The 27780-nt window shown below is 43.4% G+C and overlaps 1 protein-coding gene across 1 annotated transcript in view; it reads right to left on the bottom strand.

The window, feature by feature from the left end:
- Positions 1-27780, bottom strand: part of LOC138299901 (C4b-binding protein alpha chain-like) — a 552670-nt gene that overhangs the window by 486596 nt on the left and 38294 nt on the right. Inside the window, exons 2-4 of the mRNA XM_069238606.1 lie at positions 6741-6935; positions 1447-1644; positions 527-644 (exon numbers count right to left, since the gene is read on the bottom strand). Of these exons, the coding sequence (XP_069094707.1) occupies positions 527-644; positions 1447-1644; positions 6741-6935 (511 nt within the window). The remainder of the gene's footprint in view (positions 1-526; positions 645-1446; positions 1645-6740; positions 6936-27780) is intronic.

The raw sequence follows: 27780 nt of genomic DNA on the forward strand, positions 1-27780 counted from the left end.
ACACAGCTGTGTCTTTTGTAGTCCGCAGATATGACATCAAAGTTTGGAGCTATACATAAAACACTGGGTGTACAAGAAAAATTCAGGAAGGAAGCTGGTTGTGCAACGGTGGTTGAAAGGACAGTAATCACCTTAAAGATGTCCGATGGTATGATTTAAAGCACCAACACAATGTAAGAAAGAGAAAACTTTGGAATGATGCTGATTATGAAATCTAAACAAGCTCTGGAATGAGACATTGTATATTATTTTTGGGGAAGAAATTGAACGCAATCATGAGGAAATTGGAAAGGGCAGTAATGGAGGAGAATAAACTGGAAATTATTGAGGTAGTCCACAATTACTGAAATGATCATTGGAAATGTAGTCATCGGAAGAAATGGAGTAGGACCAGGCATGAAATCACACTGTTTCAAGTGGCCAGTAAACAGTGCCACATGGTACACAACTTCTTATACTGGAAATACCAGTTCCAGCAGCAGCAATCAAAGCCCACCAGCAAGTGTTTATTGAATTTACTACTCACCCTTTAAGACAACTGAAGGTCACTACTGAACCAAATTTGGTATCAGGATCATCTGACTCTCCAGCAGGCACATTAACTACCCCATTTTCTGGTTCCCCTGGATTTCCACAATCTCTCCCTGGAAGTAAAAATAAAGAATTAGATGAGAAGAAAACTGTGCCATTGTGGCATGCAACCTACAGAACCAGAATAGCTTACAGAGGCAAAGAGTAGAATCACAATGTGCTTTGTGTTATTTGTCCAGTTGGCTTGCATATCCTGCATATGATGTTATAGAAGAAAAGGAGAGCGGGGTGTGATTGTGGTTATGAGACAAACCAGTACACCTACAAGCACTTTAAACGTTAGGCCAAAACATGGATTGCAACAGTATCCATATTTGGCTAGCATACACATTTTCTCCTGAGGTAGGGGTGCTATATAAGAACATTTTTCCCACACGGTCTCTTTGATAAGGACAGACAAAGGTTGTTTATATACATCTGGCTGTTAATAGTGTGAATATGGTAAAGTGTTGAGAGGGACCTCAAAGTGTCCTGGCACACCTGGGAGCAAAGAAGGCCATCTGAGCAGTGGCACCTTGAGGTATATGTCAGGAAACCTTATTATGTGTCTGTCCTTCCCTCAGCCTTATCAGTCTCTCAGAAATAGTCCCATACCTGAGGTTTCCTTAAAGGCCAGTCTGCAACTAACCTAGGCTGAGCCTATGAAAAGCTAAAATATTAAGTAGAATTGAAAATTACCCCACAGGAAAGCTGTGCCGCCATCACAGATACCCCCTTTTCTCAGATCTAACTTTTAAGCATGATCATGTATGCACAAAACATGCTCTCTATTAATCTCAGGTAGTTAATTGATGGGTTAATCAAGGAAGAGATCATGCCGAGCAAAAGAAGTGAATGAAGCATTAAAATACTCACGATGACAAAACTCTAGTCTTTTAGACCACTGTAAGGATGGAAGGCATTGTAAAACGGGCTTAATGCCTCTATATTTCAACACATAACCAGGGCGACATTTGTACATCACGGTGCTGCCAACTGGAAAGATTTCTGCTGTGAGGTATTCCTCCAATAGTTCGCCATACTCAAATCTGGTTGGCATACCACAGCTTTGTACTACAAAAGGAAAAAAAACATATTTCACACAGAAACATCAACTACAGCACATCTTCTGCATTACTACTCACTTCTTCCATTATACTGAGTCTTTTCCCCACACATCACACCAATTCTTGGAAATAACCTACTTCACTAGAAAATGCTTGTTTGTTTATTTGTTGAATGGTTCTCTAGAGCACTACAAACAGCTTTGCAACATATGTTGTGAGACACAAGGGGATTCAGCTGGCATACTAGTTAAGCTACAGTCAATGTATCATTAACATTTATAAAGCGCGCTACTCACCCGTGCGGGTCTCAAGGCGCTAGGGGAAAAAGGGGGGGGTTATCGCTGCTCGAACAGCCAGGTCTTTAGGAGTCTCCGGAAAGCGGAGTGGTCCTGGGTGGTCCTGAGGCTGGTGGGGAGGGAGTTCCAGGTCTTGGCCGCCAGGAAGGAGAAAGATCTCCCACCCGCCGTGGAGCGGCGGATGCGAGGGACAGCAGCGAGTGCGAGGCCAGAGGAGCGGAGGAGGCGGGTGGGGACGTAGAAGCTGAGGCGTCTGTTGAGGTATTCCGGTCCCTTGTCGTGGAGGGCTTTGTGTGCGTTGGTGAGAAGTCGGAAGGTGATCCTTTTGCTGACTGGGAGCCAGTGCAGGTGTCTCAGGTGTGCGGAGATGTGGCTGCTGCGGGGTATGTCGAGGATGAGGCGGGCCGAGGCGTTTTGAATGCGTTGCAGGCGATTTTGGAGTTTGGCTGTGGTCCCGGCGTGTATGGAGTGTTTTAGTCAGAAACTACAGTCGTAGGCAGTGAGTGGAGGAACCTTATCAACCAAGTATGACTCCATAGAGCCTGTAGAGTAGATTAAAAAGTAAGATTGATCCTGGCGGCGCTGGCTATGTTAAATTCAGTCTAGTAAGAATCTAGCGGATAGGATATAAAACACTTTGTAAAGCCTTCTGTTAATACATCCCCTCCACTAGACAATACCAGCTGATTATAAGACACTTACTCTGGTAGAACACACCTTCTTTCCAGATTACACTGTGCGCATTAGACCACACCCCCTTCACTAGACCACCACCCTTCCACACAACCTCCTTTCACTAGATCACATTGCTCCGCTTCTACATGCTTCCACTACATCATACCTTCTCTTCTAAATTACAATTTCTCCTTTAAACAGCACCTCTGTTAGAAAACATCCCCTCTAGAAAAGTACATTTATTCTTTGACGACACCTATATCATATTTGTGTCGACAGTGGAACTTAGGTTTTGCAGTGCTTTGTCTGTATGAGTGAATAGTTCAAGCAGTGTGCGCTTGCGGATGTGTTTGAGATGTGTGGATGTGTGGGTACATGGTAGAAGGTTGAGTGCAAGCCTAGGCACTGTATTTCGAATGTTTGGTAATCTTTTAATGAGACGGGCGGAGAATCCAAAGTAGGCTGCATTTCAGTAGACAAGCTTGCTGGTGTGGTGCTTGGGTGACTCTTCATCATGTGTTGAGAGGAAGCCATCTGAAGATTTTTCTGAGCACCTTGAGGGCGTAAATAGAGAAGGAAGCAGGGGCTAGATGTTCAAAGCATTTTGCACGTCGCAAACAACGAATTTCACTGTTTGCGACGTGCAAAAAGCACATTGCGAAGCCCAATCCCCTTTTTGCGAGTCGGTAACCTGGTTACTGACTCGCCAAACGGAACTGCGAGTCGCAATTAGGAAGGGGTGTTCCCCTTCCTAATTGCGAGTCGCAGCACGATGCTGTATTGTTTTGTGACCGCAAACGCGGTCACAAAGCAATCCCAGTTACCACCAGTGTCACACTGGTGGTGGACCCCTTCCCCTTTGTGAATGGCATGAAAAAATGAAACGGAAACGTTTCATTTTTTAGTTTTGTAATGCATCTTGTTTTCCTTTAAGGAAAACGGGATGCATTACAAAAAAAAAAAACTGCTTTATTTAAAAGCAGTCACAGACATGGTGGTCTGCTGTCTCCAGCAGGCCACCATCCCTGTGAGTGCCGCCACTCGCAAGGGGGTCGCAAATTGCGACCCACCTCATTAATATTAATGAGGTGGGCCTTTTCGATCCCCTTGTGAGTCGCAGATGGTGTTAGGGACACCATCCAACATTCTGGATTGCGACTCACAAATTGCGACTCGGTCTGAATTGCAATTTGCGAGTCGCAATCCAGATTTTTCCTACATCTGGCCCTAAATGAGTTAACATGGCTGGATATCAAAGATTGGCTGTCAGTCACGATCCATAGATTCCTAGCTTGGCAAGAGGAGGGTGGTTTTGGTCCCATTTCAAATGGCCACCAGGCCAAGGACCAGAGTGTAGTGTCTCTTCCTCTGTCTTATCTGAGTTGAGCCTAATGCACCTGGATTTCATCACAAGGCCAACTAGTGACATACTGTCAATAAACTTTGTTTGGGTGCTCTGGATGTCCTTGGGAAGGGAGAGGATGAGCTGTCTGCCATCAGCGTATGAGATAATGTTGAGACCATGGGCACAAAAAATTTGTTGGTGAGCGGGCAATAAAGGCAATAAAGAGCGTGGGGCTGAGAGATGATCCTTGATAGATGATAGATCAAATTTGAAGGTTTGGAGGTGTAGGGGACTAGGCTGACTTTCTAAGTGAGGCCTGTGTGGAAGAAACTGATCCACTGAAGAGTTGTTCCATGGATTCCTGTATTGTGGAGGTGTTGGATGAGAAAAGTTGCGGACAGGTTGAGGACGTTGAGGGTTTTGGTGTCACTTTTCAAATTATCGTTTTATCTTTCAGCTGCTGGTTCAGCCGGCAGCATGTGAATGGAGGAGCGGGGCTGGGCCACAGGAGGTGGGATGAGGAGAGAGTGCACCTAAGTGCGCATGTGTGTTTGGCCGGCCAACTCAGGCGCACTTAGGTTTCTCCAGCCCGGCTATGTTGAACAGCTGGGCTGGAGAAACTGCACAGACCCTAGGGTTGTGTCTGAGTGGCAATCCAAGCCGCTCAGACCAATCCTGATGCTACTTTCATGGTAGGTTTAGCATGAAAGCAGTGCCAGGATTGCTGCAGAGCCTGTGTTTTGGTGTCCCAACATTCACTGGAAATAAGAGGAGCGACGAGCGAGCTGCAAAAGACAGCGGCGACGGAAAGAGGTACTTTAAAAAAATAAAATGTTTTTTAACCCCCCCCCCGTCCTTCCCCTTGAAGTTTGTGGGGCTGTGTTTTAAGGGGATGTCTCACCACTGATATTTCCTCTGAAAGATTCAGGGAAGGCATAGATGTTGCTTCTGTTTAATAAACAAGACAATACACAAAGTAGTAGGATCCTCCATATCTTTCCTTCAGATACACTAAAAGCATTTCGGGACAGTAATTTTGGGTTTCGGGAGGCACCAGATGCCTTCTAGCATTGGATACCATGCCATGCAATTGACATCAGTTCCTTTTCATATTTCATTTTAGCAAAAAGACAGTTTTACTATATAGAAAAGGCACATTCTTTAATAATGTCCTCCTCCCTGATTTAATATTTTAATAACATTTTCCTAATCCCTGCTGATATCATTAACCATAGCAAGTGCCCTCAAGCCGCTCTTTATCCTACCCCTTTAAATCTTGCTGTTGTCCTCTCTAGGATGCTACACTTTCACTTTCGCTGAGCCAACATTTGAAGGGAGGCACGGGTTGGGCCATGGGCGAGGGAAGGTGGGAGGATGAGGGGAGTGAGTACACTCAGTGCACAGGTCAGTTTGCCCGGCTGTCTTAGGCTGGCCAAACTGACATGCGGACTTAGGTTTCTCCAAACCAGCTGTGTTGTACAGCCGGGTTGGAGAAACTGCACAGACTCCAAGGCAGTGTCTGAGCGGCTGACCAAGATATAGCATGAGAGCAGTGCCAGGATTGTATGGAGAGCCTGTGCTGGTGTCCCAGGTTTAATATTATTCATTTTTTATTGTTATTTATTGACCACTCACCGCCCTCCTGCCCCTCCCCTTGAGCTGTGCTGCAGCTGAATGCCACGTTCTTTCTCCATTTCTTCTTTCTTTCTATCAAAGTTGCTAATCTCGTTACTCGGTCTTTCTTCCCTATTCCCGGTACCTTAGTTTAATACTCGGTTTTTCAGACCTCTACCCGTCTTTGCTCTTCTCTTTTGTCTCTTTCTAAAAATGGCCATGCCTTTGCGATCTGTTCTGTCAGTTTCGTACCGGTGCTCTTCAGTATACCCCCTTGATGCACTGAAGTAGCCTGCGTGCAATGTGCTCTCCAAAATACAAGTAATGTGTGCTTGGTCAGTTGTCTGTTAGTGGGAGATCTAGGTGGAGGGTGATTGCAAGTCTCTGGGGGCCAGATGTACGAAGATTGTGTGTGCTTGCAAATGGCTCGATTCACAGAATCGGGCCATTTGCAAATGCAATAAAGCCTTTTTGTATGTATAAACCCCATTGTGCAATTTTGTAACCTATTACCGAATCACAAAATGGGTTTATGATTCAGTATTAGGAAGGGGTGTGTTAAGGGCATCCCTTCCTACTTGCAAGGGGGATGTAAGAATGTTTTGCAAAATGCGGTCGCAAAATAGTTGCTGTTTACCACCAACTTCAAGTTAGTGGTAATCCATTCGCAAAAGTGAATGTGGGTGCAAACATTTTTTAGGAGTAGGCAATCGTCCGTAAGACCACTGCCTACTCTTAGGAAATGAAAAGAAAACTTTTCATTTTTGGTTTTGAAAAGCATCCTGTTTTCCTTTAAGAAAAACAGGTGTCCTTTAAAAAAAGAGTTGCTTTATTTAAAAGCAAACACAGACATGGTGGTCTGCTGTCCTTAGCGGCCTTCATCCCTGTGTTTTTAGCTATTCCCAGTGGGTCGCAATTTGTGACCTACCTCATGATTATTAATAAGGTAGGTCACTGGGAATCTCAAACAGTGTAAAACACACTGTTGTGCATAGCTGTTTGCAATTTCCTAACAGTGAATGACAAAAAATCACTATTGGGAAATTGCAAACCCAAAGCTATGTACATCTGGTACAAAGTTCCTACAATGAGAATAAAGCCTTATTGTCACATGCGTTTACAAATGCTAAAACAATTGAAGGAGCGTGCCTAAATCTTAAACACTGAACTTACTTTTGCAAAATTGTTCAATTGGTGACCATGAAGAATCTTCAAGGCAAGAAACGGTGTCCGACTTTTCATCTATCTTCACATAATGTTTGCCAGCATCACATTTATACGTCACTGTGGTGCCAACAGGAAATAAATCACTATCAGCACCCTTTTCAGGGATGGCATAATGCACAGATGGGGGAGGACCACAATCGCCTGTTGAAGAGACACAGACAAATGGAAAGTTCTCAATTGATTTCATTTTCATCTTCACACCCTAGAAAGCCCTCAATCAGTTGCATGCACATCTAAACATTCCAGAATAACTGTTTAGTGCCACAAAAGAGGTTTAAAAACTAAAAGCAAAACCTCAAGTCCTACTGTATTACAAATTAGTATCACCTAATATCAAGTACAGGAATTGGAAATCGTTAAACATCTAAGAATACGATCTGACTGGAAAATATACAGAGGTGTGGCTATACTAATGTAACATCTGCTGGCTACACATGCTCATTATATCAATATTTTACATGCTCTTGGTTCGATCGTTCTAATGATCTTGCTATTAGTTTGGCTATCTTTACAACTGAGAGAGATGAGGGGAAAGGAGAGGTCATTGTGTTATTTAAGGCCATTTTAGAAAAATAACAGGCAAATCCACAGTAACTATAAAATCTAACAAGCTGAAACACTATCTCTAGTCATCTCCTTTAACACTAAACAATATCAGTCGGCTGGGCTGCCTTCCAGACCTCCCAGGTCCGATGGAGGTTTTGCCCAGGGTCTACTAGTATGCACATCATGAATAATAGTACACTTCTTCAGTATGTAAATTTACAATGGACAGCATCAACTGCATATTCAATCAAGAGACTTGTTCGCAGAAAAATGTTAATGGCTAGAAAACAAGCTATGCATTATGGTCCATAATGCAACGGTGTTGGTGTGGTGTAGTTCTTTTATTCTCTGATTTATATGCCTACATGCTTCATTGATTGATGGTCCAGCTTATATATTTTTGTACTTATACTCATTGAGTAAACATTTAGGGCCTCATTTCGAGCTTATCGGACAGAAAAGTCTATCTGTTAAACTCCCATCAGGGTGGTGACTACCCAGTTAGAGTTATTAAGAGTTTCCTGCTAATTCAGGAGATGGAAACCTCAGTTTCCATCCGCCGGCCTAGTAGGAAACAGGCTACAGAATTTTCTCCAACTTGTAATAGAGCCGGCGGCAATGCTGTAGCCCATAGGGTGCACCAGCACCCTTGCAATATTCACTGTCTGCAAAGCAGACGGTGAACATTGCGATGGTGCTGGGCAGGGGGCCCCCTGCACTGCCCATGCCAAGTGCATGGGAAGTGCAGATGCCCTCCTGTTGCCCCCTGCACCTGTTTTCCGTGAGCCTTTTCATAGCAGGGTTATGCCATGAAAAAGTTGTCTGAGAACAAGGTCGTAATCTGCAGAGCTGAGTGCAGCACTGCCCTGGCGGATTATGATCTCTGCCACGCAGGCCACCAGGATTATGGATCCTGGAGGTGCTAGCAGTTCACTGGTGGCCTGACCACCAGGGTTGTAATGTGGCGGTTGGACCATGGCAACAGCGGCTGTCCTGACCACCACCACGAGTGTGGTGTTCTGCAGAACGTCACACTCGTAATGAGGCCAGTAAACTTTAGTCCTTATCTGTCATACTTATTGATAATTCTTACATGCTTTATTCTAATGTAAAAGATTTAGGGGGTCATTATTACCCTGGCAGTCGGTGTTATAGTGGCGGTTGTACCGCCAACAGGATTGCGGTTCATACCGCCATATAATGACATTGGCGGTTTGGCAAAAGCCAAACCGCCAATGTACCACACTGACCGCCACGGAGGTAACGACCACCGGGCTGGAGACTACAGTACAGACTACAGCATTGTCTCCGGCTCATAATAAGAGTCAGAAGCAATGCTGTAGGACGTAGGGTGCACCAGCACCCATCGCGATGTTCACTGTCTGCAAAGCAGACACAAAAAAATCGCTACGGGGCTGGAAAGGGGGGCCCCTGCACTGCCCATGAAAAGTGCATGTGCCCCCTGGGGCCCCCTGCACCCGGTCTCTGCCAGCCGGTTTCATGGTGATGCCACTGCCATGAAACAGCTGGTGGGGAGGGGAGTCGTAATCCCCAGGGCAGCACTGCTTGCAGCGGACTAGGACTCACAGCACCGCCAGTCCGTCCTATGGCGGAAAAGTGGCAGTGCTGGTGGTCCGACCGTGGCACTACCACCACAGTCGTAATGTGGCTGTTGTCCGCCACCATGACCCTGGCAGTCTAAAGACTGCCAAGGTCATAATGAGGGCCTTAATATACACCCTAGGAAAAGATGATTCTTATTGATGCAATGATGAGGTACTTTTTAGGTTTGAATTACTATAAGGTGAAGGAATAATTTAAATGTTCAAAGATAGTTAAACTATATACTGGGACACTGAATAAACAGAAAAAAATTTGAATTGCATTCAAGTTAATGAAAAAAAACAATAATGACAGCCTTTGGCAGGATAAAGCATCATACATCATTAAACAATCCAATGGTACAAATGCCAGTAAAATAAAGTGTAGCTATTCTTTTCAGTTTCTACTTCCATATAAACAAGAAAAATAATTTGTTTCTCTGAATACAAAATGCTGAGGGTATATTTCCCTACCATAAGCACTTACACTCTGCATTTCGATTTCCCATATAAATTAACCTGATCCATCAGACACAGGTAGTGCCTGGAAATCCAATGCACTTAAATGTTAGGGTGTGGGTCTAGAAAACAATCTATCTATCTGAGGGATACTTAGAGCGCAACAGCTACTCAATGAGTGTCCCGGTGTTATTTGTAAGAGATGATCCCGAGTGTCCTGGAGCTAGAATGCGAGACGAGAGACAAAGCTTAATTGAGTGAAATGTAGAGTGAAGTGTCATAGAGTGGCTTGGAGTAGGGTGTAATGAAGTGGTGGAGAGTGAAGTAGAGTCAGATTGGTGTGGTCTAGAGTGGAGAAGAGTCAGAGTGGAGTAGAGTAGAGTGGCCTAGAGTGAAGTGTCATAGAGAGGAGTAGTGTATAGAGGCATAGGGTGGAGTGTAGTAAAGTATTGTAGAGTGGAGTAGAGTGTCATAGAATGAAATGTGTAGAGTGGAGTGATGTAAAATGTTACAGAGTGGCGTAGAGTTGAATAAAGTACAGTGTCAGAGTGGAGGGGTGTAGAGAGTGGAGTAAATGTCTTAGGGCCAGATTTAGCAAAGGGTTTGCGCCTCGCAAACAGTGAAAAACGCCGTTTGCGAGGCGCAAAAGCCTCTTTGCTATGCAGAAATGCATTTTGCGAGTCAGATCCGACTCGCAAAATGCATTTCCGACTCGCAAATAGGAGTGCGATTCAATTCCATTTGCGACCGTGAAAACGGTCTCAAATGGAATCGCAGTTACCATCCACTTGAATGGACCACTGCCTGCTCTAAAAAATACCGAAACAAAGGGTTTCGGGTTTTTTTCTAAGTGCAGCTCGTTTTCCTTTAAGGGAAATGGGCTGCAGATAGAAAAAAAAATAACTGCTTTATTAAAAAGCAGTCACGGACATGGTGGTTTGCTGACTCCAGCAGGCCACCATCCCCGTGAGTGCCCATACTCGCAATGGGGTAGCAAAATGCGACCCACCTCATTAATATTAATATTAATATTAATGAGGTGGGTCTTTGCGACCCCATTGCGAGTTGCAGAAGGTGTCTGAGACACCTTTCTGCATACCAAATTGTGAGTTGCAATTTGCGAGTCGCACGGACTCGCAAATTGCAAGTCGCAATTTGGCTTTTTCCTACATCTGGCCCTTAGTGTATGGTGGAGTGGAGTGATGTGGGGCAGCGTAGAGTGGAATAAAGTGTCACAGAGTGAAATGGTGTAGTGTGACATGGCATAGAGGGAAGTGTCAGAGATTGGAGCAGTGTTGTAAAATGGAGTATTGTAGTGTGGAGTGTAGTAGACTAGAGTGGCGTAGAGTGGAGTGAAGTGTTGTAGAGTGTAGTGGCGTAGAATGGAGTAGTGGAGAGTGGAGTTGCTTAAAGGGGAGTATGCATGGTGTTTTAGTGCACTGACATTACAGACAATACATTTTCAATGTAAATGACCATACATTTGCACAACCACTTTTACTGATACTGCGCACAAATGATAATGTGTGGAAATGGAATCACCAAGTGTACTGATTTGTTTTGGTCATATTAAATTATTTGTTTTCACAACACTTCTGAATTACAAAAAAGTGTGCTTCATTTTTCTTGCCTAATTCTGATATATTCTGTATTATTCTGCACAGGTCATTTACAGATGTTTACATTTTGTTGTGTGCTAGAAAACAAACTTTTTTTGCCAGTACCTGCCAAGATTGTCTCATAAATCCTCTTACTTTGAATTCAGAGAAAGAAAAGCAAATATGAAAGTCCCCAACATTTGACCTCTGTCTTGAATCGCACAGTGAATGTGACAAAATTAGAATAAAATGTAAAGGCCTGTTTACAGAAAGTGGGTCCGGTGGAAGATTACAAGAAGGCCATGCTAAACACGCTTTACTCCATTGGAAGGACAAAGACATGCTTGACAGCCTAAAACAAATAACAGCAGCAGGTAGAAAGCCAGAAAATGTGAGTAACCACAAAGCCAATGGTAATCAATGGGTAAAATGCATTCCCAGGGAGGCATTCAGAATGCCCACAAGAGGTTTTGGTTTCGACCTAACGAATGGCTAATACTCTTTACTAAAGAAGACATTCCAGAAAAGTATTGCTTTTGTTTCCAGTTCCCCATATACAGATGTGAACTAAGTTATAGCAGTAATAGTTTTCAAAGATACTCAACTCTCAAGTGACATAATGCCTCGAAATGCCTTGCACTGAATGTTGGCTTGAACAATAAACATAGTTCTGGATACAAGTGCGTCCAGGGCCACTGCCAGTAAATAAACACCATATCTTTCGATGAATGTTGAATATGTCACAAAATAAAATGGCGGTCTGGAGTTATTTGCCTCCCATCTGTCTAATAGAACAGTGCTGAACAGGAAATATTAGGGAAGGCATTCCTTTGTCAGAATGGTATTTTTATTTTACTCACTTAGAGCAACGCATAAGAGGGCCAGCGCAGCATTAGAATGCATAACAAGATTGAGTTCCAAAGCGTCTCTTGGCATCTTTTTTTTGAGCTTTTGAAAACAAAAAGTAGTGATCATCTCGAAAAGTTGTTGGGTCCTCTCAAGAGAAAAAAACATGCATACTTCATAGGAGAAAATATTTTTTTTTTCCAGCGGCGGTTGCTGCATAACTCAAGTGGGGGGGGGGGAGGCAGGGGATAGAGATGAGGTAAAAATAAAAATAAATAAAAAACGCACTTACCTTGCATCCGTCCCTGCTGCCTCCTGCTGCCTCATGCTCTTCTTCTTCTGGTGTCCCAGCTTTCACTGCTGGGACACCAGCACAGGCTCCCCAGCAGTCCTTGTGCTGCTTTCACGCAAAACCTAGCATGATAGTAATCCATTGTTTCATTTTTCTGCTTCTGGCGCAGCCAGTGGGGTGACTCTCATTCGCAATAGTGAAGGAGCCGCCCCTGTTCTTATATTAAAAGTGGCTATTGGGTCTCAAACCTTGGCACTGGCAGTGACTATTTATGGAGAAAGTGCACATTCTGTACAAGCAAAATGCAGTCACTCATCATCATGAAAAATACTTTATCTCAGTTAAAAACCTTAAAAAGCTGTACATAAATATCCGATGCAATGTAACATAATTCATTAACACAATGCATCATAATACGGGAAGTCATAAAACACAAAAAACCCACAGAGCATTTGTGTTAAAGCACATTCCAGTGGCAAAACTCTAATATTCGGTCTGCTAAGTCATCCAACTATTAAAAAGAAAAAAGCTACTACTAGAATCTATAGAGGATATTGCCCATGTGCCCAAACATAAGTATATAATAATCCATCATTAATGATGCATCAAATACATATAGCACAAATAACATTAAAAAAATACATCAAAAAGTGCATTCATCAAATAAACTTATTTGTACATAAAAAAAATATATATACTTTTAAAAAAAAACATCAGTTCAAACCCCCAGCATGTGCTAAAAGGGGTTAACACTGGTTACCTTTCACCTTTCTAATTAAGCATACAATATGCAACAATATGCTCAGGCCAAAGACAATAAAAGGCAAAGTAGTGGTTAAACATAATCTATGTGCTGGTTAAAAAGTTAAGAAATCCAAGGTACGACACAGAGGTGTAAACCACATGTGTCTATGTGCAGAACATGTTCAATATTTTCAACAGCACAATAGGTACACAGATCACCGAAAGCCCCATTATCGGAGCCCATGCGCCACTTGGCTGCATGCATATTGATTTTAAGAACTCCAAACACAGCTTCATAAACAAGGATCTATCCAATGGTGATTGAATAGAATCTAAATATGCTTCATACATAGGAAATGGCTTGTGAAAGTGTAAACCTATTAGCAAAGGTGTCCAGAGAAAAGTTGGATATACTCTCAAAATGCTGCTTTATCTATCCCTTTAAAACTCTCGTTGATAATACGGGGTTATACCATAAATCATCTAAATTCAATTTCCAATACCATTGACAAATGTGTTGGAACCACGGAACATTACAGGTACTGGCCAAAGACAATATCTCCTTTAAGACTCCCCTATTTATGCGCAGTTCCACAGTGGCCCTCAACATAATCCAACAATAGAGAGGTCTCAGTATAGCACAGAACTCAATGCGTTTAAGGGTGATGTCCATGAATAAGGGAATTAAAGGGGTTCCCGGGGGTTACTTCATGATCCTAAGAAATTATTTTCTTGAACAGCTAGATGGGCACAGATGAGTACCCCCAGATTTCATCACCATAAAGTGTTACTGTTTGGCCTTTGGCCCTGTACCCCTCAATGGTTGGTGAAATGGCCCTCGATTGGACCGCCTTAAAACGTTTCAAAATTACAACTGTTCTTTAGGTGAGTGTGGCCTTGCTCTTCTCTAGATGTGAATGCCCACAAAGTCTGTTGTCAAGCTGGATTCCCAGATGCTCAGAACTAGCAACACTGTCTAGCACCTTATCTCCCCGTCTGATTTTCCCTTTGTTACTCTTATGTGGGTTGAAGATCATTATCTTTGACTTACAGGTGTTTATTTGCAAACCCTTAATTGCAGAATATGGTTGAAAAGAGGCCAATCCCTTTTCCAAGCCCCTGGGTCCGGGCGATCAGGATAGTAATGTCGGTGAACAATAATGCACGGACTGTTAGGCAATTTAACTTACATGACATAGCCATTAAGATGGTCAATGACATAATTTGTATAAATTGAAAAAAGCATAGTGTCCAGAATACACGTTTATCTTACATCCCCTCTGACAGGGACGAGTTCCGTAAACTAGCCCTTGCTGCCCTATTTGAACTGCGCGTAATTTTCCTCGTGAAACCTCACTGTGATGTTGAGAAAAGAAGGTAGAACTCTCATAGACTGAAGTGTTCCACATAGGAGAGATCTTGGAACAACATCGAATGCTGCTCCTAAGTCCATGGAGGCAATGTATAAATGGTCATCAGTTAGTTTAGTATACTTCCATAAGACTGTCAAACAGAAGGCCTGATCGACCATCCCTCTTTTTGCTCTAACGCCTGCTTAAGAGGGTGACAAAATGCTATTTGGCATAATCCAACCCTCCAAATTATTAAGGACCTGGCGAGCAGTCCCTCACAGTCAGACAGAGCCAGTGGTTAAAGTGGGCTGTCCCGTTGCCCCATGCTGTATGCTGTGGAGGGCGGTACCAAAGAGAGAATGACAAATGAACAGACTAATGGATGAAGAGGAATAGGAAAAAGTACCCATATATAAAGTATAAAACATACTTTTTCTTAGACACAATAGTCTGAAGAGACACCTAAAGCTGGTTCTCAGGCCAGACCTAAAAAAAAGTAATAAGCTGTTAAAAAGAAAGTACATAATTTGTATTAAAAAGCAGGGAAAAGATAGAGTTTATCAATGTTTTTATAAATTCGGGCAAGTGTATCAGGAACGTTATCACTTTTATAAGAGTTGAGCACACTTGCACATACAAAATTATCCCACTGGTTACCATTTTTATAGGAAAGTTTCTTGTGAAATACTGGAGAAATTTAATCGGGTACTATGTAGAATACAAGTAATCTAAGCCATACAGAATTCAGTCAATGGTCTTTAAGATGCCACATAACACTAAATAGAAAATAAAATTGGTCCAGGCCTGTCTGGAATGGGGGATATGTTTGACCTCATAATGTTTTTCACAGCAAAGGTGGAGTAAGCACTGTAAAAGTTGAATCTGATAGTGATGGAGAGTCGTCTATGATGATGTCAGTACAGATTAGTACACACATACCACAGACAGCTAAGCCTGGCCTAGTCTATCAGTGTAGATCAATAAAAGTTCAAGAGAGCAGGCCACAACTATTTTTTTGGTGACTCATGCTTTCGGAGGGACCAACAATTATTTCTGTCTCTTGTCAGGAGACCCTGTCTGGCCCTTTCTTTTTCAGCTCATCTGTTTCTAAAAGAATCCAATGTTTCCTGTTCCAGTGGATGCTGTTTGCCACTAGAGTTGATGCACGCAGCAGCTCTGGGGGATTATTCATCAGCTTCTCTGCAAATGACAATGGTTGAGATATGGCCATGGCTCAAGTTTTGAAAGCATCCAGGAAGGCCTCCATTTCTTCAGGTAGAAAGATTTCCTCATGTTTCCCATCTTTAGACAGTAGCATGGTGGTTGTTTCTACAAGCAAACTCTAATGTCGGATTTGTGCAGTATGGGATGCTGTGCTAAGCATTTCTTCTCTTTGTAAGGCAGTCTCCTGTGAAAAATCTTCTGAAACATAACTTGTTATTCTAATAGGTGATGAGCCCATTGCTTTTATTTGCTGAGGGCATCAGCAATCTGGTATGTTGATGGGGCAAAAAGCAGTCTGTGATAGGTCTGGGTGTCGGCAATTTCAAGATGACCGGGCACAAAGCCTATGAGGCCTTTGGAATTCCAGAGGCAGAGAAGAGTTTGACCTGTGGGTCAGATCTGAATGAGGACAGGAAAGCACATTTTTGATCAGATTCTGAACCAGCCGATATCATAGAAAATATTACATTGTTGACACTGTTCCTTACCTCAAGCAAGCTATACAGTAAAGAGATTAGGTGTCAAACTGGGCCTTGGTATAGCAGATGAGTTAGACAATAAATTACTACAGACCAAGGAGCATTGTCTCAGAAATACTTAGCCCACTCCAATAAACAGCACTAAGACCCACGGATATTGCAGTTGAGTTTCAAGTAAAAGGCCAATGTTGGCTAAAACAGATTGTCAGTTCAGTTTCATGATTTAACATTCCAGACCCACCATACAGTCTTGTTCATCCAGATGTCTCAGCTTCTGCAATGGTTGCTCTAGTGAGAAAAAAGTATCCTACTTTTGGTTCTTCTCAAATCTGTTACAGTTCTGTATTCAGCAGGAAAAAAATTAGGAACCACAGAAGTAACTTTTTATCTATGCTGATCCTATTCCCTCTGCTGGGTGCAGGAATTTATCCTGGATGTTCAGGTGACCATCTGTTCACTTTCTGTCATCCTGGTCTGAAAATATTTGGTGCACAGGTACAGTTTTCAGCAGCATCTCACCACATCTATGAGAAATAGTTCTGTAAATAGCACAAATGGAGGTGGACTTGTCTTTGATGACATTTGACTTTATTCGAGTAGATGGGCACTTGTGTGGGCGATGTGTTTCTGAGTAGCTGGATCTGGGCTTGGGTAATCCTTTGATAATCTATGCATATGAAACTGGAGTGACTGAAACCAATTGTGGGCATTTGAGTATCACAGACAAAGGTTCCTCCTTTGACAGGTTATGTGAGAAAAGAATCCTATCCAGGTTTTACAAAGGTTATATAGGGATTATAAACATTGTCCTTATAATTTTCCTGAAGAGGCCATGAAAATCAATTTCAACAAAACATGGGTGTGCATTCTAACAGCTAGTTACATCTCCCTTCCCCTTTACATAGCAGATTGTTCAAATCTAGGTTTACTTTTGCTCAGGGACGAATCACTCATGTTTTGGCCTCATATGGCTGCTTTCCTGGCAGCCCACATAGTTTTTGACAAGGATCCTGGTCCCTTGATTGTTTCGATAAGTGGCTAGGTGCGCCAATAGAGCAGCATTCTTTGTCGGTGGTCTGTATCTGGATAAGTTTGTTATCTAACTTTTAAAAGCAGGAGCGACATAACTTAGTTTAAGTCCTGCTGCACTGGCAAATCATCAGAGATCTGTCCTTTCAGAGTAGGGCAACTGTAGATAACCTTCAAGACTGAACTGGAAGTAAAGAAATAGTCACTCCTTGAATATTTACCGCAGACTCATGATTTTTTATCTCTGGGGTGGGACACGTGCTGGGGGTCTCCTAGACCTTGATCTTCCATTGCATCCCCCAGATGCTCATGTTGATCTTGTTTATGGGTCAAACCTGTCTATTATTGGGTACAGAATAAGTTTCCAGTCTCCTACAATCACCATCCATGTAGACTTGAATTTGTGAAGGATTCTAGACAAGGTGGACATAAATTCAATGTTGATTCTAGAGAAGGTGGAGAGAAAGTAGGCATTGGCGGTGTTGGAGGTGTGTTTGGAATCTATGTTGAGTTTAGAACTTAGAGCGCTGATTTTGGTGAACACATTGCTCCCCATTGGGCCCACCTATTTATTAGAAATGTGTACTGTAATGACTTTTGTAATGCATTTCCAAGAACTACAACAGATCCACTGGTTCATAACTTTACTAAGTCTTCCCATCAATATTAATACATGTAGAAGATGGTCCTAACAGTCTCTGTCTGATGTTCCTCTTGTAGAGTTGAGGACAGAGTGCTAAGGAATTATTTATTTTCATATTTGTATCGAGAAATCTAGCTGCTACAAAGAGTTTGTGATTTCTGTATAGAAGTAGGCCACTCTGTTTCTGAACTGCTTGGATGGCCTGCTGGTGGTTTAGAATATATGCTATCACAGATCTCAGTATAATACCCTTCAGAGTGTTTCTGGAACTGATTCTGTTGGCTCTATGAAAGTAAAAAGAGGGTTTTGTGAGTTCCAATGTAATGGACAACAAAAAGGTAGACATATCATTGGATTCTAGGCCTTCTGAAATAGCAGAGGACCGAACATTGTGCTAACAATAGGTCAGTGGTAGGACCTCTGCCAGTGTGGTCATACTGTCTTCACAGACTGATTCTATAGTCACTCTTATCAACATAAATTCCTCATAAGCATTATAAGGGTAACCTCAAAACCTTTCTAAGGATCACAGTCATTTTTCCTGCAATAACTTCTACAAAAAGGAGTTGAATGGATGGGTTATGTCCAGACATAAAGCAGTTGGAGGCAGTGGTCTGAGCACACTCTGTGTCTTGACAAAAGAAGGTCCAGCCATACCAGTTTGGGAATGTGATAATCCAGTATCATAGGGCAAGGTCTGATTAGTTCATAACCTCTCTTACATTTGAAATATTATTCAAATGGATGCCCAAGTAAGTCAAAGTGATAAGTGAACCCTGCATGTCTGCAGTCATGCTGATTAATGGTGAAAATGAGCACCCTTGGCAGGGCAGCATAGCCACGTGAATGTGGGACGTCAGAAATGGCCCTTCAATGAAATTCCATCATCAATCAAGGAGGTCTTGAATGTCACAGTAGAGAAGATTTTCAGGATAAACAGTATGGTGTGCTACATGCTTACAGAGAGGAAGAGTTGGGGACAAAGAATGTGTGCACATGCAGTTTATAAACTCACTATTACTCATCAATCAGAAAGGGTCAAAGTGATCCTTGATAACATCTGCCATGCCGTTGATGGGCAAAAGCCAAACATGTTGCTTTGTGTTGCTCATTTCATTCTGCCAGCTAGGTTGTGCCATCAGGTTTGTTCATCCTGATGTCCCTCAGGCATTGACGTAGAGTGCAGTGGCGTAGAGTAGACTGTCTCAGAGTGAAGTGAAATGGCGTAGAGTGGAGTGGTTCAGCCACATGATAGCCTCTCTGACCCCTGGGTTGTTTGGTATCAAACAACTCAGTCTAATAAATCAATACTGGTGCGATTGTGAGTTTTATTTTAAAATGTACCCAAAGGACACCTTAGAGGTGCACCTGAAAACCTTAGTAGCCCTGGTTGCTGACTGGTCTTAGCCAAAAGACAAGAACCAGATTGTTGGAAATTGGCCCTCTCTGAAGGGTTCCCGCAAACTTTTTTCCTTTCTCCTTCTCTTTTTCTGACTTTGTTTTTGTTGAGTATAGGACTCAGGGTGCTTTACCAGTGCTAACCAGTGATAAAGTGCATGTACTCTCTCGCTAAAACATGGTAACATTGGCTCATACCCAGTTGGCATAGTTAATTTACTTGCAAGACCTTAGTAAAGGGCACTTAATATGCCCAGGGCCTGTAAATTAAATACAACTAGTGGGACTGCAGCACTGACTGTGCCACCCACTAAGGAGCCCCTTAACTATGACTCAGGCATGCCATTGCAAGACGTGTGCGTGCAGTTTCACTGCCACTTTGACTTGGCATTTAAAACTACTTGCCAAGCCTTAAACCCCCCCTTTTATTACATAGACGCCACCCCTAAGGTAGGCCCTAGAAAGCCCATTGGGCAGGGTGCTATGTAAGTAAACGGTAGGACATGTACCTTTATGTTTTACGTTCGCTGGTAGTGACAAACAGTCTATTTCATTTTTCACTACTACGAGGGCTGCTCCTCTCATAGGTTAGCATTAGAATTCCCTTATATACTTTTAAATGGTAATTTTTGATCTGAAAGTGGTCACATTGGCATGTTTGGTATGTTTGGATGGTAGTGAGAAATCCTGCAAAACTGGTAAAATCGGATTTAACATTACTATTTCAGAAATGCCACTTTTAGAAAGCAGGCATTTCTCTGCTCTTACTGCTCTCTGGGCCTTACAGCCTGTCTCCAATCCACGTCTGGTCTGTGCTGGGTGACAGATACTCTGATGCATTCCATCCAGATAGCCATAAACACAGGACACTCAGCTGCATCTGCATTCATCTGTATACTGATGGATCTTCCTGGACAGGAAGGGTGGAATAGCTCTTATTTACACTTTAAAAGGCTAGTGGCCTGACACCCCACAAATGACTGATAATCCCCCACAGATCTCTTGGATGAAAAGGGAAACTCCTGGTCTGAAAGGGAAACTGGTGCATTTCACAACCATTGTTTAAAGTGTCCCCTCCACTTCAGAGGCATATTTGGGTATACACATGGGGCTCTGACCCTCTCAAATCAGACACTTGTGGACTCTGTCAGGACTCTGTCAGGACTACTGGGCTGCACACCAGACTCAACTGGACTGCTTTTGTGGAAGGACTGCTGTTCTGCTTGTTGCCCTGCTGCCTGCTGCTCCCTGACTCTGCTTGAGGGACTCTGCCGTCCCACCACAATTGATTTCCAAGGGCTTGTTAGATTGCCTTCTATTTCCAAGACTCAGGGGCATCAAAGACTTGAACCTTCTGCGCCTGGACTCTACAAGTCTACAAGTGAGTGTGCCCTGCCTTGGAAGTGGGCCTAAGATACTCTACTTTCTACAGTGTTCATTGGAACTGCTGCAAAGCAACGCAAAGCCTCACAAATCCTCACTGCACTGCTGCTAGTCTCACTGGACTCAAGGCCAGGTGGGGTGACATCCTGCAAAGCCTTGCCGCACAGCTCCCCGGGATCAACGCAAAGCGACGCCAATCCCCCCAGAGCCTCGCCACACAGCTTCTCAAAACCGGACATTGCAAAGCCTGGCCAAGCAACGCCGCACAAACTGCCCATCAGGATTTAAGGTACTGCGTTCAGTGGGCCCAAGTGGGTCCCTTTAGCCGACACGCGCTCCTTCGCGGTCATCCTGAACTTGTGACTTTGTCCCGGTCAAGCACGACCAGATAACCACAGTTGGCGCTTTGCGCTTCTCTATGCTATTTTTACCTACATTTTCAAAACTGCAGATCTCAGCATCTATGTATTGGATTTTTCTCTTCTTGGTCTTGTTTTAATTATAAAATCACAATCTATTTCTTTAACCTGTTGTGAAGTCTTTTTGGGCTGTTTTTACTGTGCTACGGTATGAGTTATTGCACAAATACTTTACATATTGCCTTCTAAGTTAAGTCTGCCTGCTCTGTGCCAAGCTACCGGGGAGTGAGCACAGGATAATTTAGGTTGTGTTGTGACTTGCCCTGACTAGGATTGTGGTCTCTACTTGGACAGGCAGCATACCCCTGCCAACTAGAGACCCGATTTTTAACACAGATTTATAGGCCTGTTTACAGAAAGTGAGATCTCAGACAGATGCAATAAACATGGTTTGGGCAAACTCAAGCTGGACAGCCTAAAACAAACAGAGCCAGCAAATAAAAAGCAAACAAATGCAAGTTACAAACCACAAAGTCAACAGTAAGCAATGGGCAGAATGCATTCCCAGGGAAGCTATCTGAATGTCCCCAAGATGTCTTCAGCAAACAAGACAACTGTGCGGTTGGGTAGGCTTCATCCTAAAATGCCATCCTACAGCCTGTAACTCAGCAAAATTGTCACTTAGTTCAGTTTACAAAATCCTCTCACTTTGAAGTCAGAGAAAGTAAACCCTAAGCTCCATGTTAAAAGAATAAGCAACAATTTATCAGAAGATTTTTTACCTTTGTCTTTGAAGCACAGCAAAGATGACAAGATCAAAACACAATTTAAAGGCACCTTTATTGCTCATTCACCTTCTGAACTTCAGCATGTTTGTTTTGGAGGTGTTGCAACAGTGTCTATGGTGGACAGCCTCTTGAATGCAGCCACGTTCTGCCTCCTCACCACATGTAATACGTCAATAATGTATGGCTTTATTTCAAATGATTTGAACTTACCAAGAAATTCTAGGGTCTTGGAAATTAAACTTGGGCATTTCGGGAGTCTCTTGGCAGGTCCAAATGGCAGACCACATTTTAAAGCATTTGCAGTTCAAACCACAGCCTGACTGAATGATGTCTCAAAACTAGAGGGACTTCTCTTAGCAACCAGGAGTGATGCTTTCTCTAGTAAGATTCCAATTGAATCATTCTAATATAGCTCCCTAGACTTGTTTTTTGGTTGTGATCCCAGTCCAGGTCATTGCCTAGTCCAGGGCATTGCCTAATTTCTGAAGTTACATTTACAAATCGGTGTAAAGAGGCAGTCTTTCAGGTAGTGATTGGCCTTCCATTTGGTTGCCCATCCGTCCATCTTTAAGCCATGGACTCTATGTCATTAACATTTCAATGCTGCGATAGGCTAAACTTTTGAAGTGGTAGTTCTTTCATCTCCCTAGTACTCAGGAAAACAGTGATGACGATACTAGACCTATTCTTTTTTACATGTAAATACTTCAGAAGGACAAGGTATTCTGATTACCGTGTAAATGATAGGCTTTGAACCAATCAAACAGGACCCTGAATTGTAACTAACGGTTTGCGTGCTTGGCTGCACTATTTTGCTCTCGGACTAGATTTGTGCTTTACAAATACCTACATGTACGTGCATATTGAACTTTATGGCCTGTGCAACTTCAATGAACTCTACAAAATAATATATAAAAATATGAATAATATTAAATAACAATATTGTTTGAATTTCTAGTGATGTCATATGATTATTTAGTCTGTAAAGAAATGTGAAGAATTCTGAAGTGGGGGAAGGGAGTGGAGTAAGACTGACTTTGATTTACGCTCTCATATAGCTGCACCCGCCATCAGTTGCCAAGTATTAGGAAATCAGCAGGGAGGTTGATACATAAATCAAATTAACCACAGAGGCGAACCAGGTTGCCATGTGAACAGATAGGCTTCTGGCCAATAACTAACATTTCTGAAACCTGTGGTGCAGCTGGTTGCGAGCCCACGGCCCTAATGAATGGCATTCTGCCAACGAAGTTATCAGAATACTCCCAAGTGTTACTTTTAAGTTATGGGAACTCGAATAGAACTGCTGCACCCTTGAAGCACTGCAACTGCAAGAAGGTTGTGAAAACACATGGTGGGCACAATAGACCTGCTCTGGCAAAATGACCTCCCCAGTGCACTGATGAAGTGGAAACAGCAAAGGAAATACAGACAATGAAAAACAGCCAATAGGTCGAGGAAACCACAGATACCCCTGCAAAAACCCTGCACGCCGGTATAGGGAAACGGAGTCTGGAGCAAGAAAACATAGACAGTCGGACAGGGATCAATGATATTCTAGACCGATAAACCATGCTTTTGAGAGTTCTAACTGCGTGAAAATCCGCTTAAGTGTGTTTTTTCATGGGGCTGAACCTTTCCTTCAGCGTTCTCTTACTTTTGTTTTCTGATATGTTCTTTCCTTGAACTCTTCTATTTCTTCAGAGTACTCCGGCAACATGACCCGGGTGAAACGAGGTGGGCCGCAACCCAGAAACACATAATGTTTGGCTTCCAAGGGTCACCTTCGAGTCTGGCCTCGCTATTTCCTTCCATATTATTATTTTTTCATGGGAGTAGCCCCACAAAGTTCACTGTTGGTTGGTTTTAAGAAATAGTAACCCTCTTACCCCGCCCTCCACACACACACCCACCCCCTCGGGCCCCACATCTATTTAAACGTGACGTGGAAGGAAGTGGGAGAACCTGGATGTGTGGTGTCTGTCTGCACACCTGGAACAGAAAGACACAGGGAGACAGACACTGGGAGATGGAGATAATGTAACTGGGACACACCGAAACTGAGCAACACTTGGACTAGGAGGCGGAGGGACAAGCAGGCAACAGGACAGTCAGACATTGGGAGAGGGAGACACGGAGAGGAAAACATCGGTAATGGAAACTCTGAGATAGAGACTTACAATGACAGAAGACTCTGTGACAGAACCATTTCTATCAAACACAAACAGGGGGGACAAAGAAGACACTGCACAAGGATAACAGCTAAACTGAGAAGCACGGTGATGGGGTTATAGACACTGGATAAAAAGTACACAGACTCCAAGCAGAGGAGATGCACACTTTTGCCATGCAAGATAGATAACGGGAGCAAAAGACATGTACTGATCCTTCGAGTGATAAACTAAAAACATACACAACGGCTGATAGTCTCAAACACAAAAAGAGGCAAAGAAAAGAATACAAGAATGGGAACTAAGACACAACCACAGGCATGGATAAAGAGAGACACAAATAAAGACACTAGAAATAAGTGCCACAAATTAGCAGAAAGTAGACCGCATTCACTCAACAGACTGTTCTGCAGAACATACCACATTTTACGGAACATTCCACAGAGAACACATCACTACGATGCTTCTGATGCAGATGTGAATTATATAAATAGGAAGTACATGTCATGCATAGGGGTTTTTGTTATAAAACATCAGAATCAATTGTGGACAATTGCCAACCACATCAGTTCACCGAGTTGTGGTTTAGTGTTATGAATCATACACTTTATATGAAGGTTTGAGCCATTAGAGCCATTAATTCACTTAATCCACCCCATTGCAGCCAATGTAATCATAGGTTTTTAACAAGAGGTGGATCATAAAGTACTGTACCACAGCGTTGTAAAGGATACCGTGGAGCACCATGTCCAACCCTCTCTTATCATTCAGGAACCATTGCTATACTAATGTACTTGATTGTCCATGCTTCCCCTCCCCCAAACAGCATTACACTAGGAACTGTGGATCTTTATGCCCAAACTCCTGCTGTGGGGCGAGAGTTACTGAACTAAAATGTAGAAACCTCGACAACATTATGTCCTAATCCCTCCTGTGGTTCAGGAACCACTGCGCTATCGTAAGATAATATTACACTCTGGATCAGCACGTTCAGCCCCTTTGCTACGGTGCAAGAACATTCATTCTAATAATATACCAGGACACCCCAGATCACACAGGTAAACCAGCTGCTGGATGTAGGAAATCCACCTTTTCTGTTTGGGATCATTGTACTTTTCACCTTTTGCTGGACCCTATATTTTTTCTGGCTTTACAGCTATGTGCACTTTAACCCTGCTAACCCGTGGTAAAGTGCATGTGCTCCCCTTTATACATGGTTGAATTAGCATATTCCTAATTGGTGTATATATAACTTACCAATAAGTCCCTAGACTTTGCTACAAAATGTAAGTTAAAAGTCACTAGTTGCCTGCAACACCTAATGTACCATCCACTACTGTGCCATTGCAGACCATTGCTTTAGGCCTGCCACTGTGGCCTGACTGTGGCAGTTTAAACGCTGCAATTTGACCTCTGAAACTAAACCCTTTTGACAGACCAACCCCTTCCTTTTAAATATTAATAAGTCAAACCTATGTAGGCCTTGTAGTCCACAACACACCTAGCATGGTATTTAAAAGTAGGACATGTAGAAATGTAGGCCCTCATTATGACTTTGGCGGTCTCTAACACAGACCGCCAAAGCCAAGGGGACCAGAAGACCACTAGAGCTGGGGATCTTCCGCCTGCCATAATATGGTTACTGCCGGATTTCTGCCTCATTTAGGGCAGATATCCAGCAGTAGCCATGCTGACGGCCGGTGTTGCCTGGCAGTGCTACCATCTGCACTGCCCTGCCAGTAGGACACCGCCAGCCGTATTAAGACCATTAATATGTGGCCGGGGGTTGCCAGTGGAAGTAGCGCCCCTTCCCGTTCCCTGCCGGACAACCTCCCCGCCAGAAAAGGTAAGTCGGGCATTTAACAGGAGAGTGGGGTGGGAGGGTGGGGGATGTTGTGTGTGAGTGTGTGGTGTCTGCATGTGTGTCTGAATGTGTGTGAATGTGTGAATGCAACTGTGAGTGCTGTGGTGTATGTGTGGTTGTATGCATGTGAGTGAGTGCGTGTATGAATGTTGAAGTGAGTAAATGTTTGCAAGTCATTGTGTATGTGTGTGAGTATGTGTGTTTGGATGCATGTGTGCATGTGTGCCTGAATGCATGTGAGCATGTGTGAGTGAATGCATGTATGGATGAGTGTTAGTGAATTGGTGAATGGAAGTGTCAGTGAACGCATGTATGCGTGGTGCATGTGGGTGTATGTGTGCATGTATGCAGGGGGCTCTGTGACAGTAGGGGAGGTGAGGGGCGCTATGTGTGTGTAGGGGAGGTGGGGTGTCAGGTGCATGGGGGTGAGGGAGCCATCTACTGGTAGCCGATGGTTTTCATGGCGGTGCTACCGCTGCGGAAACCATGGCGTTAGGCCGGTTCATAATGCCGCTGGCGGTCTGCTGTGGACCGCCGGGTCAGAGATGTACATCTCCGGCTCGGCAGTTCATACCGCCATGGCGGTATGAGTGGAGATGTGGCAGGTTGGCAGCGGCCAACCCGACACACTCATAATGTGGTGGTCAAAAGACGGCAAGGGTCAAAATTATGGCCTTAATGTTAACATGCCAATATGGTAACTAGCACCCAAAAGCTATTTTTCACTGTGGCAGGCCATGTTGTCCTATGCAGAAAACCCGAGTACAGATTAAACTCCTAATTCTGTATCTCAAGAATGGGACTAGCTAGAAAAATGAATATACAACTATTTTTCTAGCTATTTGAATTCAATTCAGGGCTGAAGTCAAACTTTTAATAAATATTACGTGTAGGAAGGTAGCCTCTTTCTAGCATTGTTACCCTCACTTGTGGCCTGTTTGTGAGTTTATGTCAGTGTTTTTTTACTGTCTCACTGGGATCCTGCTAGCCAGATCCCAAGTACTCATAGTGAAAATACTATTTGTCAGTGTGTTCTATATGTCTCACAGGGACCCTGCTAGCAAAGGCCCCAGTGCTCAAAGTTTGTGGCCTGAATGTGTTCCCTGTGTGGTGCCTAACTGTGTCACTGAGGCTCTGCTAATCAGAACCTCAGTGCTTAGTCTCTCTCTACCTTTAAAATTGTCACTGCAGGCCAGTGACCAATTTTACCAATTCTGATTGGCACACTGGAACACCCTTATAATTCCCTAATATATGGTACCTAGGTACCCAGGGTATTGGGGTTCCAGGAGATCCCCATGGGATGCAGCATTTCTTTTGCCACCCATAGGAAGCTCAGACAATCCTTACACAGGACTGCCACTGCAGCCTGAGTGAAATAACGTCCACGTTATTTCACAGCGTTTTTACACTGCACTTAAGTAACTTATAAGTCACATATATGTCTAGCCCTCACTTGGTGAAGGTTAGGTGCAAAGTTACTAAGTGTGAGGGCACCCTGGCACTAGCCAAGGTGCCCCCACATAGTTCAGGGCAATTTCCCCGGACTTTGTGAGTGTGGGGACACCATTACACATGTGCACTACATTTAGATCAATACCTATATGTAGCTTCACAATGGTAACTCCAAATATGGCCATGTAACATGTCTAAGATCATGGAATTGTCCCCCCATGCCAAATCTGGTATTGGGGTGCCAATCCCATGCATCCCTGGGGTTCCAGCCTGTCTGTAGATTTGGGCATAGGGCCAGCCTTTGGCATTGGCATGCAGGGGACTGCCCATAGCGGTAGGTACAGAAAGGCACCACCCTCCCAAAACTTCTCACCTCTAATATAGCATATAAACAGGTGGTTCAGGGTGGAGGAATTGTGTGTTCAGAGGTTGGTCACTGCCAAGGTGATCAGCTGGGATTTGACTGGCCAGTGAACACAAAACACCCCATATTAAGATCGTCTAGAGTAATAGAGTTGAAGACAAGGTCAGGTGCATTGAAGGTGGCAGGACATAGACTTTTCATAACCCAATAATGCTCCCTTTCCTACCCTTGATCTTGGTCCAGAACATCAGCTGCTAGGGATCTTTTAATGAAGGTAGTGTTAAATACGTCACTAAGAAAAAGTAGGAATTGAATTGTGAGGGGAGGGTGGAAATCGACGAGGGAGGAACATACAGGCCCCAAATTTGATTTGGCCCAGGGCGCTTTTTGA

The sequence above is a fragment of the Pleurodeles waltl genome, chromosome 6, assembly GCF_031143425.1.
Source record: "Pleurodeles waltl isolate 20211129_DDA chromosome 6, aPleWal1.hap1.20221129, whole genome shotgun sequence".
NCBI classification, from domain to species: domain Eukaryota; kingdom Metazoa; phylum Chordata; class Amphibia; order Caudata; family Salamandridae; genus Pleurodeles; species Pleurodeles waltl.